The sequence below is a fragment of the Morchella sextelata genome (genome assembly GCF_020137385.1).
Source record: "Morchella sextelata strain SCLS chromosome Unknown scls_4, whole genome shotgun sequence".
In the NCBI taxonomy this organism is placed as follows: domain Eukaryota; kingdom Fungi; phylum Ascomycota; class Pezizomycetes; order Pezizales; family Morchellaceae; genus Morchella; species Morchella sextelata.
This window is the reverse complement of record NW_025408619.1, coordinates 1,419,291-1,436,426: the sequence shown is the minus strand read 5'-3', so window position 1 is coordinate 1,436,426 and position 17,136 is coordinate 1,419,291. Positions and strand designations below refer to the sequence as shown.

Here is a 17,136-nt window from a genome sequence, read left to right as displayed (position 1 = left end):
GCCTAACAGGGGAGGTCTTAGATCATGTGATTAACCGGGGGGGGGGGAATCAATATGAAACCTCCAATTCGACACTTTGACAACGACCCAACGATTAACCGTGCAGCCAGATCTCCAACGAGTACTGCGAGAAACTAACGTCCCCCCTCGGCCGGTTGAGCAAACTCTCCTCCCAAACTCCCTACGATATTCCACAACCTGTGGGACAAAGATACCCAACCCCCGCAGCCATAACTCCGGTCCTTTCGATAACACCACGGATTTCGATACAAGAAAAATTAAATGAGTTCTAAACAGCAGACTGTAGCAGCGGCTCTGACCGACTGGGTATGTGCTTTGTACTCACGCGTCATACGAGTAGGAGTGGCGATAAGGGATACAGAGCTGATTTTGAAGCATAGATCAACGCGTGCCCCATCGAGCCCAAGATATCAAATTTAAAGGAACTGAGCGATGGAGTAGTTATAGCTAAGGTCTTATGTATGTTTGTTTGCTTCTAGTATCTTTCCGGATCGATACTGATGATGGAACAGTGGATATCGATCCCTACTACTTCAAAACGGCGGCCGCAAGCTCCGAGGGCGGGGGAGGAGCTCCACCCGGAGCTCATTGGGTTCTCCGATTTCAAAAGCTCAAGAAGCTACACAAAGAGCTAACCAGGTACTACACTGAGGCTCTTGGCCACAGACTCCCGAGTGCAGCCCCCAACTTGACCATGATCGCGAAGGACAGCAATGTGGAGGAGAGTATAAAGCTTGTCAAGATAATCGTTGCTGCTGCTGTTCAAAGCGATAGAAGGGAGGACTATATCAAATATATCCAAGACCTCTCGCCGATTTCCCAAACAGAGCTAATGGGAGTAATCAATCAAATGATGGAAATCGACGCTGCAGAAAAGATAAGGGTAGAGGGACCAGGGCCGGAACAAAGCAAGACTGAGGAGACGGATATGGACCAGTTTCGGATGGAGGAGGAAATGGCAAGATTGGTTGCGGAGAAGGAGGCTGTCGAGGCCAAGAATCGAGCTTTGGAGAAACGATTAGGAAGTCTACAAAGCGATTTTGATGAGAACCAGAGTCATCTGTTGGTGCTGCAGGATCAGCTTTCCAGCGGGGCGGTGGATCAGGGGTATGCGAATAGAACGGACCCGATGATGAGGAGCCAATTGGATCAGCTTCAAAGTGATGTACAGAAACTTGAAGATGTGATTGCAGAAAAAGAAAACACGATCCATGGGCATGAGAGTGTTATTTCTTCCCTCAACAGGCGCGTGGATGATCTACTACCAAAGGCGGAAGCGGGAATGAAATATAAGGATGATCTGGATGAGGCCAATCATACGATCGATAAGCTCAAGAAAGGCCAGAATGTAGCTGAAAAGTACCGCAGAAAGCTCGAGGGAATGGGAGAACTGGAACGACAGGTTAAGGTAAATACCACCCGTATATTTTCTACGATTTCTCTAAACTTTACCATTTCTCCAATATTTTGCTCTGTTCCTCACATGGCCTTCTTTTGGCATGAATTTAGACTTTAGAGCAGCAGCATGCTTCGATACTTCAAGATCTCCATGCCAGTCAGGAGCATTCAAAGCAGGTCCCCAGTCTCAAGAGGATCGTTGAACAATATAAGAAGCAAATTGATAAAATGGAGACGGAATATGCCGAGTTATTACGACACAGGAATGCTTTGGATGTAGAGCGTAACGTACTCAAGGAAAAGGTTCAAGGTGCCGAAAGCCAGAAGAGCAGAGATATGGAGAGGATACAGTATCTCGAGGAGAGGGTCAGGGAGATGGAAACTGGCGTTATCCCACAAGGCTCGGAACATGCCAATGGTGATTTAAATTCGGAATTAACCTTCTCGACAAAGACAAAATCGGACCTGTAAGTGCCCCTACTGATTTTGTTTTGCAACAAATGGTTGCTATGTTGCCACGAGGGCTTTATTTCTAATGCGGGCCACCAGCAAAATGCAAATTGCACGACTGGAAGCAGAGCTCAAAAACCTCAAAGAAGGCGGTGGAGTCAATGCAGATAATATGATGTTACAACAATTACTCGACGACGCCACTCTAGCTAAGAATAAACTGGAGCAAGATTTCCTAGTAGCCCATACTGACAAATTGGTTCTTGAGGCGCAACTGACTGCTATTCGTGGAGGTACTTCAGTCGAGGGGTACGTCCGTTCTAAATTCAATGCCCGGTTTATGCTTGTATTCGCATTAGAGAGAATTCTTGCTCAAAGATAGTTTTTGGTGTTTGGTTCATTCAGGTCCGATGTCATGTTGAGGCTGCGACAAAGCCTGGTTGATGCTGAAAAACAACTCTCCGAGTATAAATTGAGGTGTTCGGAAGTGGAAGCCGAGCTTTCGGCCACAAAGAGAGAACTCGTTACTGCACAGTCTGATTGTTCGTCCAATCCCAATCCCGACAAGCCACACTTCTGAGACCCCATAAACTAATGCATGTGATCACGGGAAAAATAGTAAGCCTTGTCGATAAAGATAAACTTGAAATCCTTGCAGAGCTCAAAACGTTGGTTGGAGCTGAAGTCATTGAGCTCCGTCAAGAGCATGAAGAAATGAGAATCAAAGTACGGGAGCTTGAAATTGACGTTGAGCAGAAGAAATCTCTCCTCAACACCGTTCTCCTCGAAAAGGACGAAATTTCAAAGAAGGTCTCGGAACAAAAAGACCTCATGCTTGAAAAGGAGAAGTCCAATAGCGAACTTAAGGCCACCATCGCTGCATTCACGGGATCCACGGAAGGCAGAGACGGGGCATTAGAGAAGAGAGTGATGCAGCTGCAGAACAAACTGGAGGATCGCAGGGAGAAGATGACAAAGACCCGAGAGGTATGCGCGCGGAAGTACTATTATATCGTTCGAGAGAATCAGAAAAACGATTGGAAAGAGGGTGTTTGGTTTCGACGGGTAGTTGCTGATGCGGGTACCGGAACAGCACATCAAAAAGCAGAACGGAATCATCAAGGATCTAAAAGAACAGCTCGAGCAGGCGATCACAAGCACAACGGACGCGAACGTCAAAGCAAAAGAGGAGCAGCTGGCCGAGTTTAAGGTCGGTTCTTCACCATTCCTGCCTAACGATATTATCTAACAACGGCTGTGTGCGTCCAGAGGAAGAAGAATGAGGAGTTAGCCTTCCTCGAAAGAGAAAACACTCTAATGGCAACAGCTTGGTATGACCAAGCTAGTCGCCTGCAGATGAACAGCTTTGTCCTTCAGAGGATGGGAGACTCGCCATCTAGCTGGCTGAACAAGCAGAGGAATGCGATACACAGCAGCAAAGTACGTCGACGTAGTCCACCCTCTATACTTACCTTTCTTCCAATCTTTTTGTTTCACTTTACTGATGGTAAGCATTAGAAGAAATAAACCCCCCTAACCCCACTCGCTCAAGTTTGTAATGTGCAAGGACCCTCTTTCCACATTTACATGTATTCCCCCGTCCCCTTTTTGTAAACACTTTTTTGGTGAGTTATCAACGCAAAGTAATAGGATAGGTTACGAATATTGCCTCTGTATTCCCTACCTGGTATGTCTTTGTGGAACCCCTAATGAATACCCCTTTCGCCTTTTCTTTACCTACTGGACCCTTTTGTCTTTTGTCTTCTCGTCCTCTTTTATTTTCACCTTTTTAGTTACGTACTTTGAATCTGCGTGTGGAGGGATAAAGAAACCTGGGGCTGGAACTGGGAGTTGAGGTTAAATCCGATTTCGTACTTTTTCTACTTTTCTTCTCTCTTACCTTGTTACTTGTTCGATCAATAGAGGAATGAAAATCTTTTCTCCTTTTCTCCTCCTTATTGTTGGTTTGTAGAAGGAATGAATGGCTCTCTTCTTTTCTTTCCCTTTTCTCTCGATGTAGAAGAGGCTGGCCTCTGCATTTATTAACAATTGTGCCTTCTTTCTCTCCTGTACCATATTATATTGGATTGATAAGGTGCGGGAATTCAACAGAGGAGAGTATAATAATCTTAGACCACTCGTTTCCATCTTCTGCGGATATTTATCGCTCTGGATTATAGTGCTTTTTTTTTTTTTTGCATTTTTCGCCAATTCGTTTTCTCTCATTCTAGCAAAGACGCGATACACCTGTATCGTACGGCTTCCCTAATCCTAGGTTTGTCCCAAATCCTGGATAGTGTTTCTAGAAATACATACCGCCATTGGTCTAATAGGTATTCATCATGATTCCTCTAAAATGCCATAACAGTATTTTTTTTTATGTGTTCAGCGGAGTTTTTCTTCTATCTGTTTAATTGACTTATTAAACCCACTCCACGGGCTTCTTGAGTATATTCAGGAGACGCTCCTCCTTGGAGCCGGGTGCGGGTGAATGCATGTATTTCCAACCAGCAGTCAGTGGAAGTGACATGAGGATTCTAGTTCGTGCAGTGTCAGTATGGTATGTCGTCTCTAGCAAAATGAGTCATAAACCTACGATTCCACACGTGCGCCAGGGGTGTTGAGCCCAAAGGCGGTGCCTCTGTCATGAACCAGGTTGAACTCGACATATCGCCCGCGGCGAATCTGCTGCCATTCCTTCTCCTCGGACGTGAACGGCATGTTCTATGCACAGCCTGTCAGCCCCAGTAGTTACCAGTGGAATAGGATGTGCATGTGTGGGGACAGACCTTTCGCTTCTCGATGATTGGCAGGTAGCTGGGCAGGAATGCGTCCAGGCAATCCCTGACAAAGGAGAACAAGTTCTCTGGATCCTTGTCGTCCAGATCGTCGAAGAAGATGCCGCCAATGCCTCTGGACTCGCCGCGGTGCTTCACGTAGAAGTAGTCATCGCACCACTTCTTGAACGCAGGGTAGTAGCGCTTGTCGTGGCCGTCGCAGGCCTCCTTGATGGTCTTGTGGAAGTGGATGGCGTCCTCGTCAAACAGATAACTCGGCGTCAGGTCCGTGCCTCCGCCGAACCACCACGACTGCGTGCTCCCGTCGTCGTTCATGGTCTCGAAGTACCTGTAATTGAGGTGCACCGTGGGCGCCATCGGATTCGACGGATGCAGCACCATGCTCAGCCCTGCGGCAAAGAAGTCTAGGCTCTCCACCGTGGGATCAAGGTTCTTGTGGTCGGCCCTCATCTTCAGCACCGCCGACCGCGGCAGCTTCCCGTACACGACCGAGATGTTGACGCCGGCCTTCTCGAAGACGTTTCCGCTCTGCAGGACGCACGAGATGCCGCCGCCGCCGGAGGACTTGCGCTCCCAGGTGTCGGTGATGAACTTCTTGCCGTCGACCTCCTCGAGCGCGGCTACGATCTCCTTCTGCTTCTCTTTGATGAAGGCTTCCATCTTGAGGCGCATGGGGGACGACTCGGTGACGCCGGACTCGCGCTTCTGCAGTGCATCCCGCTGGTCGATGGGGACGGTGGAGGAGGAGGTGTTGCTGGTGTGAGGTTCTTCGCAGAGGTATGGGTTGGTTTTCTGGGCGAGTTAGTGGTGGGCCATTGGGTGTAGGGGAGGGTGCCATACATTGTAGTAGAGGAAGGCGCCGGCGCTCAATGCGCCTGCAATAATAATTATGGCAGCTGCGGATGCGGTTCGAGACTTGAATGCATTGGCGGAATAGCTTCTTGAAGCTTGGAAAGCTCTGGGGCATGATCGAGCAGCATGGCGGGGTACCACTGGGCGAAGAATTGACCGGGAGACAAGACGGAAAGACATTATGGGCCGGGGGAAGTGGAGGAGGTAATTGAGATGGAAAATTCACAATTCGGGGCGTATATTTTTTCTTTTAAATAAGGGGAAGAGTTTTCTGGAGATGTTGGACCATAAGTATGGAACACGAGATGTCACCCGATTCTGAGACGACGTTCCTGGCGGTTGGTTGGCTAGTTGGTTACATGGCTTCAAGTGATAATGCGGTTGTCGGAAAACTCCCTAACTCCGGCACTTGACGCAGAGCCTCAGGTCGGGGTGTGGATGTGGATGGTACCTGTGGCTTGGGGCGTTGTTCTGCTTCTATCGGGCTGTGGCGGTGGAGAGGCATTATGTCACAGACTTGGGTTCTAGCTTTGCATCACGAGACATGGGAGTTACAGGCATTAACCCCTCTTTCGTTAGCGTTCTGGGGAGAGGTGATAAGTCGAGTCCATTTGGGGTGCTCTAGTTAACCACGGTCGCCCCTCCATATCAGTCACTCCTCACCAAGAACAGGAGGGAGCTTCTCCTGTTGTTGCGTTTCCACTGATCGTTTCTCTTGTAATCAGGCCTTCTCTCCGGCTCGTCATAGGCAATAATAGCAACAACCCCCTCCCCTCTCTTGTTAAAACACATGTAGATATGAAATAGATACATTCAATAAGGGAAAGAAGAAGACTCATCGAGAAACACCTCAGCTGACCAGCTTCTCGAGAGGCATAGGATACATGCCCTATACCTTGTAGCTTGCACTGTGACCTTCGTAGTTTTGACCTTGTGGTGTTCCTGCTGCGTCTGGCCAAGTGAGCGTGAGTCTGTGTGGTAGGTACACTGCACTCGCATACTTAACCCTTCCTTGCGCTTCCCTCCCCGCCCTCCGCCTTCTTTTGTATTTGTACTGTGCCCATTACTCACCCAGGTCTCGCCTCATTATCCACACACCAGCCTTCCTTCATCTACCCTTCCTCTCCTCCCTCTTCTCTTCTTCCTTTCTTTCTTCTTCATCCACAACCACATTCTTACCTCCTGAACAAGTGCTCACCCCCAACAATCAACGCATCTCTCCAGCTTTATAGCCTCTCAAGCTTAACCTAAACTCTACCTACCCACCAAATCGATCAATATGCGTAGGTATGTAACCGACAACCACCCTCTTCCATGCTCGCCACAGAGCTCTTTAACCATGCAGCAAGCTAACCTCCAACTCTTGTCTGCCCTCCACAGCAAGTTTAAGGACGAACACACCTTTGAGAAGCGTAAGGCCGAGGCTGAACGCATCCGACAGAAGTATGCCGACCGTATTCCGGTATGTTCAAAAATCGCCCCCTCCTCCTCCTCATCCTCCTCCCTTGTGTTTGTTCGTATATTAGAGAATGTAGAAAGCCAACAATAGCTCTTGCTCCCCTCTGTAGGTCATTTGCGAGAAGGTCGAAAAGTCGGATATCGCCACGATTGACAAGAAGAAGTACCTGGTTCCTGCCGACTTGACGGTTGGCCAGTTTGTATACGTCATCCGTAAGCGTATCAAGCTGTCGCCTGAGAAGGCCATCTTCATCTTTGTGGATGAGGTGCTTCCGCCGACGGCTGCTCTGATGAGCTCAATCTACGAGGAGCACAAGGACGAGGACGGCTTCCTCTACATCACGTATGAATCACCCAAACAACCACCCAACCCCCTCCTCGGCTATTCGCGGCAGACGGGTAAAGCTAACATTGAGCCAATCACAGATACTCCGGTGAGAACACATTCGGAGAGCCTTTGTAAACTCAGACACGGATTGGGACCAAACGGGGATAATATGCGATGGGGGCGTTGTTTTAGTTTAAACGGGGACAGGGGAAACGAACTGGCGGAGGCGGATTCACGTTCTAGAGAAGGGCGTTCAACTTGGATAAACTTGGAGCGTGGTCCCGGAAGCCGCCCTCGAAGCTAGGCAGCAGCGAATAACACAGCTTGGGGGAGAGGGGGAAGAGGGGGGGGGGTGAGCGCAACCACCTTTCCGTTTCTGGACCTGTTTCCTTTTCCTTTTCCTCTTGGTTTATGTTTCTGCTTTTTTTTTTCGCGGTGTTGAACTAGTTATTATTTTCCTGTTCTTGGTTTTTGTGCATTTCCCTTCTCTATTCTTTTCGTGTTTTTATTTTTGACCGGTGAAGAGCCCTCGCTCGAAGGAACAGAAGAGGCAATGTTTTTTTCTCTCATTCTCTTTTTATTCTTTGCTTGGCGGAGGGATATCGGAACCGGGCAAGAGGAGAAGCATGGGAGGGTTTAGAAAGGACCTTTTTTTAAACTCGAACAACTTGCTTATCAAGGTACTATTGCTGCCGGCGGTGGGCCACTGAGAAATAACAGATGCTTTTCTCCAACTGTTGGATTCTGGGTGTTTTGTAATTGGGGAATACATAGTAATGGATTGGCTTCTCATTTCTGAATTATATACACTACTGTTTTTGTAGAGAGCGCATAGATAGCTCCGGTGTTGAGCAAAGAGACGGTATTGCGAGGAGCTGTTGTATCCTGCATGGAGTAGCTCCGCGGGGTCATAGCTCACAGCTCTCTCTCGTAGCTCGCTGATAGCTCCAGCTGTTGCGTGACTGTTCCGTGTGGCATAGTAGTTACCTACATGCACTCAGGTACGGTATAGTAAACACACATAGTTAATAGTATCTCTTCTATGTCCATAATGCTATGCTATGCTAATAATGTTCCTCTACTATGCCTACCACGCCCAGTGCCCACTCTCTCTTATCGCAATGACGAAACGGACCCTACATGTATCCGGCCCAAGACGCTATGTACAAGCACGCAGCGCTTGTGCGACTTATGCAGGGGCGCATGTCAGGTCCGTAGGGTATGTAGATGGAGGTACCGGGTCCATGATCCATTCCGTTCTGTAGGTAGGTGTTCTGGGGGTAAGCAGAAGAGTAGAGTATTCTAGACTACATGGTATTATTCCTCTTCCTAGAGCATGGGACTATCTGTAAATGTAGGTACCGCCCTGGATATAGCGGGGGGGCCGAGACTATGATTTATCCTGGTACGGTATAGCATGTCATAGTCAGAGGTCGAGTCGAGTCGAGTCACAGGCTGATGAGCGCTCCTCCGAAACAGAAACAGAGGGAGGTGAGGTGGGCAGGCCGGCCAGAAAGCGCATCAGGTGATGTCGTTTTCGAACACAAAGGATTTGCACCCTCTGCTGCTGCCCACACACTCCCCCCCCCCCAGTCAGTCGGTTGCTGGGCTGGGCTGGGCTGGGCTGGGTGGATGATGCAACACCAAGCCACTGCACCCCCGCCTAATTCAGCCGGTGGGTGCTGGAAACGGACCCCCTGATTGAGAGAGGAGTGAGGGAGGGAGGGAGTGGTGGGTTAGTAAGAGGTTGTGAGGACGGGGGGGAGAGCGATGCAGAGACAACTCATGAGGTGGTGGCTGGTGGTGGTGTCTGTGCTGAGGGAGATACATGTAGATGCTGGATGAATGGAGACGGGCTAGCGAGTCGGGGCTATCAGAGAGACTCGGAAGAGACCTTGGGGAGCAGATACTCGGCGGGTATGTATCTAGCTGATAGGATGGAATATCTACTCTCTACTCTGTGATCTCTCTGCTGCATCTGCTCTGCTCTGCTCTGCTCTGCTCTGCTCTGCTCTGCTCCACATACTGCCTACAGAATGGAAATCACCGCCCCTGCCCCGTGATGGTCCTTGAGACGAGTGATCTGCTGTGGACGCACAACTCAGGAGAAGACAAAGCCCTTGTCTGGCCATTCTCTGGGCTACGCCCCATGCCCGTGTTTCCTCAGCACGCGATGCGGCTCTGCTGATCTACGCTTGGCAGCGATGTTCCCAGAACGCAGAAACGCAGGCAACTGAGCTCTTCTTCAGACGACAGCAACAAGAGCTCTCATTGCACAACCACCACCACCAACCACACAACATCACCACTCCTACAGCACACCACGCCCGCCATGTCCTCCCGCTACGTCCGCACGCAACTGCCCCGCCGCCCTGCCCCCGACAGGAAACGCTCCCGCTCGCGCTCGCGCTCCCACTCGCCCCCCCGCAAATCCGCGCGGCGCGCCTCCCCCCCCGCCGCCACCGTCGACCGGCGCAAGCAGGAGCGCTACGCGCGCGACCAGACGCGCCTCAACGCGCTGCAGGAGAACGAGACGATGCGCGAGTGGGTCAACCAGGAGGACACCTTCGTGCTCAAGCAGGCCAAGAAGAAGGCCGAGATCCGCGTCAAGGAGGGCCGCGCGAAGCCCATCGACTGGCTGGCCGTCAACCTGCGCGTCATCGACAAGGAGCGCACCACGGACCCGCTCGACGACGAGATTGCGGACGAGGATCTGGACGTGGTGGATCCGGAGGCGGTGCTGGATGGCCTGGCGGCCAAGGAGCTGGAGGAGCTCGAGGCGGATATCGATGTGTATGTGGGGCTCGAGACGGCGCGCAGCAACAGGGAGTACTGGGCCACCATGAGGGTGATCTGCCGCGACCGGCGGGAGAAGAGCAGTGCTGTTGCGGCGCCCGACGGCGGGCGCGCGGTCAGCAGCGTGGCGGGCGACGTGGACAAGCTGTTTGGCAGCAAGAAGCTCGAGGAGCTGGAGGCGCTCGAGCGGCAGATTGTGGGCAAGCTGAACAGCGACGAGATCCTGGACGTGGACTACTGGAACGAGCTGCTGCGGAGCGTGCGCGTGTGGAAGGCGAAGGCGAGCCTGAAGAGGATGTACCGCGAGGTCATCAACAACCGCCTCGACATCCTCGTCAGGCAGCAGAAGGACGAGGCCCGCACCGTGCGCGCGAAGCTGGAGGCCATCCTCGGCGGCACCAAGGACGTGACGGACGAGAGCACGCTCGAGTCGCTGCCCGTGCAGAGCGCGTACCCCGCCGCCCGCATCGTGCCCTACAACCGCGCCATGGACCCGGAGCCCATGCTGCGCCTGCGCCACGACGAGAAGGCGCTCGAGTCCTGCTCCGAGAAGGAGTTCCTCGATAGCCTCACGGAGGAGCGCCGGAAGGTGCTCAAGATGGGCTACGTGCCGCTCAAGGCCCGCGCGCAGTACAAGCAGCCCTTCAAGAAGCGCCTCTTCTGGCACAAGCGCTCCGGCGCAGCGGCGGCCGCGGCCGCCGCCCGTCCAACCGCCAGCTCCTCGTCCTCCTCCAGCGCGCCGCCGACATCCCGCTTCGCGGCCGTCTTCGACAACGACGACTTCTCGCAGGCGACGAAGGCGCTGTATGAGCGCGAGGTGGCGCGCGGCGTCGGCGACAACGAGGAGATCTTCACCGGCGAGGAGGAGGTCACGACGTCCGGCCCCAAGCCCGCCTGGGCGTCGAAATACCGCCCCCGCAAGCCCCGCTACTTCAACCGCGTGCAGATGGGCTACGAGTGGAACAAGTACAACCAGACGCACTACGACCACGACAACCCGCCGCCCCGCGTCGTGCAGGGGTACAAGTTCAACATCTTCTACCCAGACCTCATCGACAAGTCCAAGGCGCCCACGTACCGCATTGAGCGCGAGGGCGGGCGCAAGCGCGGGCAGAGCTTTGCGCCGGCGGGCGAGGAGGATACGTGTGTGATCCGCTTCATTGCGGGCCCGCCGTACGAGGATTTGGCGTTCCGCATTGTGGATAAGGAGTGGGATTACTCGGCGAAGAGGGAGAGGGGGTTTAGGAGCAGCTTTGATAAGGGTATCTTGCAGCTGCATTTTCAGCTGAAGAAGATTTATTATAGGAAGTAGTTTCTTGTTTTGCTCGTTCTTTCTTTTTTTTTATTTTGTTTAGTGGTTGGTAATGATTGCTTTTACTGGTTTTTCTTTTTCTTTTTTTCTTCTTCCTTTTCACGATATCTTTCATTGGCATTTGTATTTTAGAGCGCAGCAGCAGCAGTAGTAGTGGCTAGTTAAATTGTGAATGTAGAAAATCAAGAGCTCAAGTCAAATGAGCACCATCGACAGTATCCTGAAGCATCTCACATCCCCATCCTCTCTCTGTCACAAGCACTCAACCAGACCACCCAAAATAATACCCCCCACGCCTTCACCACCCGTCAGTAAACAAGCAAATCCCCAAACGCAACACACGCACCACAGCATCTCACTCACCTCACAAAGCTGTTCCACGCCTCGGCCGGGGTCCTGCCAGCCTCCTGCTCCTCCCGCTTGACACGCGCCGCTGCGGCACCGACGCCGACGAAGAGGGCGAAGAGCGGGTCGCCGATTCTAGTGGTTGTTAGTATACTATGTTATCTTGAGAGGTGACGGGGAGGGGGGGGTTACTTGGAGATGAGGTATTTGGCCATTGTATAGCTATTAGATATTGGGTGGGATATTGGATTGTGGATCGGGTCGGGGTTGTGCGGTGCGGATGCGGATGCGGATGCGGGCCCCGATGTTCGCGGGCGTGGGTATGCGCGGGATGTTCCGGTCGTGGTGCAGGGGTTGTGTGAGAGATGTTCAGGGGCCACACTCGACATTCCACACTCAACACATTCCACACATTCCACACTCAACACTCAAGTCTCACGCCACTCTCGCTCACACACTCTTGCTCACTCGGTTTTGGTGCTGGAATTGAATTGAGCTGGTTTTTGGGCATTTGGGCTTTACTTATATCACCACTACTGCCTTTACTATCACGCCTGTTTTCAGGGGGTTCGAGATAGTTATACTCACCTTGCAATGTCGGACGATACGCATTTCTTCGCCCTCCTGACGGGCTCCAACAGGTCTGCTACTCCCTATAATATTAGAAAAACTCATACTGACATTCCCCCCAGCGGCCTCGGGCTCTCAATCGCCCACCGCATCCTCGACGAGTTCCTGACCACGCACCCGCCCACGCACCACCTCACACTAATCCTCACCACCCGCTCCGCCTCCAAAGGCGCCGCCACACTCACCACCCTCACAAAGCACCTCGTCCACAACCTGCCCCCGACCGCCACCTCCCGCATCACCCTAACACACTACCAAGTCGACCTCACCAACCTCCTCTCCATCAACGCGCTCGCCACGGCCCTCTCGCGCAACTACACCAAGCTCGACTACGCCTTCCTCAACGCCGGCATGGGCGCCTTCACCGGCATCGACTGGCTCAACGCCACCACCAGCATGCTGACAAACTGGGTCCACGCCGTCACCTGCCCGACCTTCAAGCTGCAGGCCACGGGCTGGACCACAACGCAGCCCGCGCCCCTCGAGGGCGAGCTGGGCAGCGTCTTCTGCGCCAACGTCTTTGGCCACTACTACCTCACGGCCGAGCTCATGCCGCTGCTCGGCCGCGGCCAGGGCCGCATCATCTGGACCAGCTCGCTCGAGGCCTACCCGTGGACGTTCGACGCCGCCGACATCCAGGCGCTCAAGGCCACGCACTCGTACGAGAGCACGCGGCGGCTGACGGACGTTCTCGCGCTGACGGCGGGGCTGCCGGCGACGGCGCCGTATGCCGATAAGTTCTTTGGCGGCGTGGGGAAGGGGGGGAGGAGGCCGAAGACGTATCTGACGCACCCGGGGGTGTGTGCGACTGCCATTGTGCCGTTGAATATTGTGTTGTGGTGGTGCATGGTTGCGGCGTTCTATGTTGCGCGGTGGCTGGGGTCGCCGTGGCACACGATTAGTAGCTATTCGGGGGCGCGGGCGGCGGTGTGGTTGGCGCTGGCGGGGGAGGAGGAGTTGGAGGAGAGGGGCGCGGATAAGGTGAAGTGGGGGAGCAGTGTTGTGACGGGGGGGAAGGAGGGTGTTAAGGCGACGGAGGTGGAGGGGGAGGGCGGCGTGGAGTGGGAGGAGCTGGGGAGGGAGTGTTGGAGGTTGATGGAGGAGTTGAGGGAGGAGTGGAAGGGGAAATTGAAAGAGGTGGGGAGGTAGGGGGGTTGTAGCATAGTGTGGTGTAGTATACATAGATAGCATAGATAGCATAGCGTAGGTGTTGTTGTTGGTGTAGAGGTGTGTAGTGTAATGTCTAATGGGCAGAATAATAGTATTAGACGATGCATCAATGATTGAAAACACATGTATTCCGCCAGCCTTCAAAACTGCGAGTGAGATTTATCCACACCAACCCCAAATGCCGGCTCTCGACCCTACATGATATAAAACCCAATCAACAAATTCCTACTAAACCATCATTGACCTGCATATGCCAATATCTAACAACGAACCGGGCCCCAAAACCCAATACCAATCCCACAACTACACCCACCACCCACCACCTTCCTACCAAACCGCAATTGACCTGTCCACCCATAACCACCATCTACACTTCACCAACCCACCCACAGAACCCAACCCTAACCACGGCACCTTCGCACACATAGAAAGAGAAAAAAACCGATAATTGTAATTTATACTTATAATTTCTATCTACGCCCCCCACAACCCCCCCTCCCTCTATACCCCACAACCACCACCAGCACCAGCAGCAAAGCCAGCACCTCACCTCTTCTTCCCCTTCTTCGCCCCCGCCTCCTCCTTCGTCCTGATCTTCTTCGGCGCCCCCTTCCCTCTCGCCTTCTTCCTACACGCCCGCCACCTGTCAGCCCATCCACTCACCACATACAACCACCTCCCCCTCCCCCCTCCCCCCTCCCCCCTCCCCCCTCCCACCTCTCCCCTCCTCACCCCACCCCATCCCCACCGCCCACCACCACAAACACAAAACACAGAAAGGAAAGGAAAAACATACGCCTCCAAATCCTGCAGCCTCTGCGCCTCCTCATGGTCGTAGAACTCCATCATGGGGAAGTGTCTCTTGAGGTCCTTGAACGTCGCGATCCTGCGCGGGTAGTACTCGAGCAATGTCGGGCCCTTGAGGCGCTGGCGCAGCACTTTGTTCCCCGTGCGGGCGTTGGTGGGGTTGAATGTTGTTGAGAAGATGCGGCATGACACCTGCCGTTGTTTGTGTTAGTGGGGTGGTAGTTTGGGAGGGGGGTGTTGATATTGTTAGGAGGAGGAGGGAGAGAGGGGGGGGGGGGTCACCTTGGCCAGCTCGAGGAGACGCTCTCGTGTGGGTGGCATTTGTTTGCTGTGGAGTGTTTTCGCCGTTTGGTGGGGGGCAATTTCCGGCGGTCTTGAGGTTTGAATGTTGAACGTTGATTTCGGGAGAGCGCCAAGGAAAAGGGACTGTACCTACAGGGCTTGGTCCGTGCACTTGTGCTCCTCCGAGGATTTGGGCTTTTAAATGACCGCATTCCGGCTCCCGGGCGATCGGATCACATTTATCATCTTTGAAAATGGCTTTTTTTTGGATTGAATAATTCAATTGAGAAGAGATAATTACTTAAACAAAAAAAAAATGATCATTCCCCCCATATCAACACTACAACTATATTCTATTTTCCGAAAAGTACGCACGACACCCGCAGCAACGAGAAATTTTTATACCCTAGGAATACAGAACTGAAACATGAATATTTTTGAGGGACCGGAGAACCTTAGGCTCGAGATTCTCGTCCACAATTGCCAACTTTCCTTTCTCAAAAGCCGTTTAAAGCTTAGCACCAACCAACTCAGCGTACTTCTCAGTGCTGAAAGACTTGGGCCTCTCAATAGGAGCACCGACAGCACGGTCAATGATGAGCTGAGGAAGGACACCCAAAGCACGGGAGACACCAAAGAGAACGGTGTAGTAGCTGGCCTCAGTAAGACCGTAGTACTGGAGGAGAACACCAGAGTGCTATGCAGAATTGCAATCAGTAAAAGAACGCTTTGTCGTTTTGTAGGGGAAGAACATACAGCATCAACGTTGGGGTAGGGGTTCTTGGTCTTTCCGTGCTCGGTCAAGACACCAGGGGCAATGTTGTAGACCTGGCTGACGAGCTTGAACATGGGGTCATCAGGAAGCTTCTTAAGAGCAAACTCGCGCTGAGACATGTAACGGGGGTCAGTCTTCCTCAGGACGGCGTGACCGTAACCAGGGACGACACGGCCAGCGTTCAAGGTGGACCAGAGGTAGTCCTTAATGGACTGGTCGCTGAGGTCATTGCCGACAGCCTTCTTCATCTCAGTGAGCCAGTTCAAGACTTCCTGGTTGGCCAATCCGTGGAGAGGACCAGCAAGACCGTTCAAACCAGCGGCGAGGGAAAGCATAGGGGAGCTGAGAGCAGATCCGACCAAGTGAGTGGTGTGTGCAGAAACGTTACCACCCTCCTATATAATCATTAATATTTGCTTCTTTTTTTTGTCAATCGTTTTGGGAATTACGTACGTGGTCAGAGTGGATAACGAGGTACAACCTCATCAAGTCAACAAAGTCCTTGTTCTCTCCGAAACCGAGCTGGTTGGCCAAGTTGAAACCGTAGTCCTTGTCCTGCTGGATAGGAGCGACCTTTCCATCTTTGAAGACGTTACGGTAGATCTTGGCCGCAATGGTTGGGAGCTTGGCAATAAGGTTCATTGAGTCCTCAAAGGTGTAGCTCCAGTACTCCTTCTTGTTGATACCCTTGGCGTAGGCCTTAGCGAACTCTGACTCGCCCTCAAGAGCAGTGACAGCAATTGAGAACTGGGCCATGGGGTGGAGGGTGTTGGGGCAGCGGTCAATGAGCTCCTCAACGAACTTGGGGATGGTTGAGCGGGCAGCCCATTCAGCAGAAAGTTCGCGGACCTGCTGCTCAGTGGGAACCTCTCCGGTCAAGAGAAGCCAGAAGAGACCTAGGATTTTGTTTAGTTATAGAATTCATTTATATATCAAATAGTGGAGACCGACCTTCAGGAAGAGGCTCCTCTCCGCCAGGTGCTCTGGGAAGGACTTCCTGGCACTCAGGAATCTGCGACAAATTAGACTCAATCCGACTTAAATTTAGGTAGCTGAACACTCACGGTCTTTCCTCTGAATCTGATACCCTCCTCGGAATCAAGAACAGATCCCTGCAGCACATGTCAAACAAAGCTCCCACAAAAATTTCATCAAGAAACACAAACCTCCCACACGAGGGATTTGATTCCACGGGCACCACCGTAGACCTGGTCAAGAGTAACCTCTCCAACGACCTTTGATCCATGCTCCCTAATCAAAACGTTAATTGATGAAATTCATTGAGACATATTGCAAAATCTTACTTCCTGAGCTTCTTGATCTTCTCAATGTCCTCGGGGATCTTCGCAGCGAAGGTCTCCTTGAGAGTCTTATCGGAAGGAATAGGATCAGCACAAATTCAATTCTAATCTGGGAATAATTCATACCTTAGGCTTGACTGCAGAGTAGTAGCGGTAACCAGCCCTCTTAACGGAGAAAGAGGTCGACGAGGCCAGCGAAGACCTGAGGGCAATAGAGCCCAATCTCGTGGGGGAAGCAGCAAACATGATGTATATGGTAGATAGAAGGAGATGTCACTTGAGGAGAGTGTGCTCTGAAGTGTGGTGGAGGAGAAGGAGGGAAGAGAGGGAAGGTAGTAGCCGGAGATCAGGAAAAAATGTTGAGAGATTTTCTCCCCGTTCCGAAACTCCTTCCCGCCGAACGAACTAACGAC

The 17,136-nt window shown here is 52.3% G+C and overlaps 7 protein-coding genes across 7 annotated transcripts; 4 read left to right on the top strand and 3 right to left on the bottom strand.

Annotated features, from left to right (window-relative positions):
- Positions 1-282: 282 nt before the first annotated feature.
- On the top strand, positions 283-3,396 carry H6S33_010287 (uncharacterized protein; the record flags this gene model as incomplete). Its single annotated transcript, XM_044841655.1, has 10 exons — positions 283-327; positions 402-480; positions 534-1,429; positions 1,531-1,886; positions 1,969-2,178; positions 2,275-2,411; positions 2,489-2,856; positions 2,963-3,079; positions 3,139-3,309; positions 3,388-3,396. 10 exons carry the CDS (start codon positions 283-285, stop codon positions 3,394-3,396), a joined length of 2,388 nt encoding a protein of 795 aa, XP_044697430.1.
- Positions 3,397-4,291: 895 nt separating this feature from the next.
- Positions 4,292-5,699, bottom strand: H6S33_010286 (uncharacterized protein; the record flags this gene model as incomplete). The annotated part of the gene is made up of 4 exons (XM_044841654.1): positions 4,292-4,406; positions 4,466-4,593; positions 4,659-5,459; positions 5,508-5,699. 4 exons carry the CDS (start codon positions 5,697-5,699, stop codon positions 4,292-4,294), a joined length of 1,236 nt encoding a protein of 411 aa, XP_044697429.1.
- Positions 5,700-6,798: 1,099 nt separating this feature from the next.
- On the top strand, positions 6,799-7,440 carry H6S33_010285 (uncharacterized protein; the record flags this gene model as incomplete). The annotated part of the gene is made up of 4 exons (XM_044841653.1): positions 6,799-6,806; positions 6,900-6,981; positions 7,088-7,320; positions 7,404-7,440. 4 exons carry the CDS (start codon positions 6,799-6,801, stop codon positions 7,438-7,440), a joined length of 360 nt encoding a protein of 119 aa, XP_044697428.1.
- A 2,197-nt stretch (positions 7,441-9,637) lies between these two features.
- H6S33_010284 (uncharacterized protein) lies at positions 9,638-11,413 on the top strand (the record flags this gene model as incomplete). Its single annotated transcript, XM_044841652.1, has 1 exon — positions 9,638-11,413. The coding sequence occupies one exon, from the start codon at positions 9,638-9,640 to the stop codon at positions 11,411-11,413; it is 1,776 nt and encodes a 591-aa protein (XP_044697427.1).
- A 939-nt stretch (positions 11,414-12,352) lies between these two features.
- Positions 12,353-13,537, top strand: H6S33_010283 (uncharacterized protein; the record flags this gene model as incomplete). The annotated part of the gene is made up of 2 exons (XM_044841651.1): positions 12,353-12,399; positions 12,451-13,537. The coding sequence occupies 2 exons, from the start codon at positions 12,353-12,355 to the stop codon at positions 13,535-13,537; spliced, it is 1,134 nt and encodes a 377-aa protein (XP_044697426.1).
- Positions 13,538-14,104: 567 nt separating this feature from the next.
- Positions 14,105-14,686, bottom strand: H6S33_010282 (uncharacterized protein; the record flags this gene model as incomplete). The annotated part of the gene is made up of 3 exons (XM_044841650.1): positions 14,105-14,186; positions 14,355-14,557; positions 14,648-14,686. 3 exons carry the CDS (start codon positions 14,684-14,686, stop codon positions 14,105-14,107), a joined length of 324 nt encoding a protein of 107 aa, XP_044697425.1.
- Positions 14,687-15,155: 469 nt separating this feature from the next.
- Positions 15,156-16,969, bottom strand: H6S33_010281 (uncharacterized protein; the record flags this gene model as incomplete). Its single annotated transcript, XM_044841649.1, has 8 exons — positions 15,156-15,344; positions 15,404-15,817; positions 15,876-16,318; positions 16,374-16,434; positions 16,487-16,534; positions 16,589-16,673; positions 16,727-16,791; positions 16,850-16,969. The coding sequence occupies 8 exons, from the start codon at positions 16,967-16,969 to the stop codon at positions 15,156-15,158; spliced, it is 1,425 nt and encodes a 474-aa protein (XP_044697424.1).
- Between the last annotated feature and the right edge of the window lie 167 nt (positions 16,970-17,136).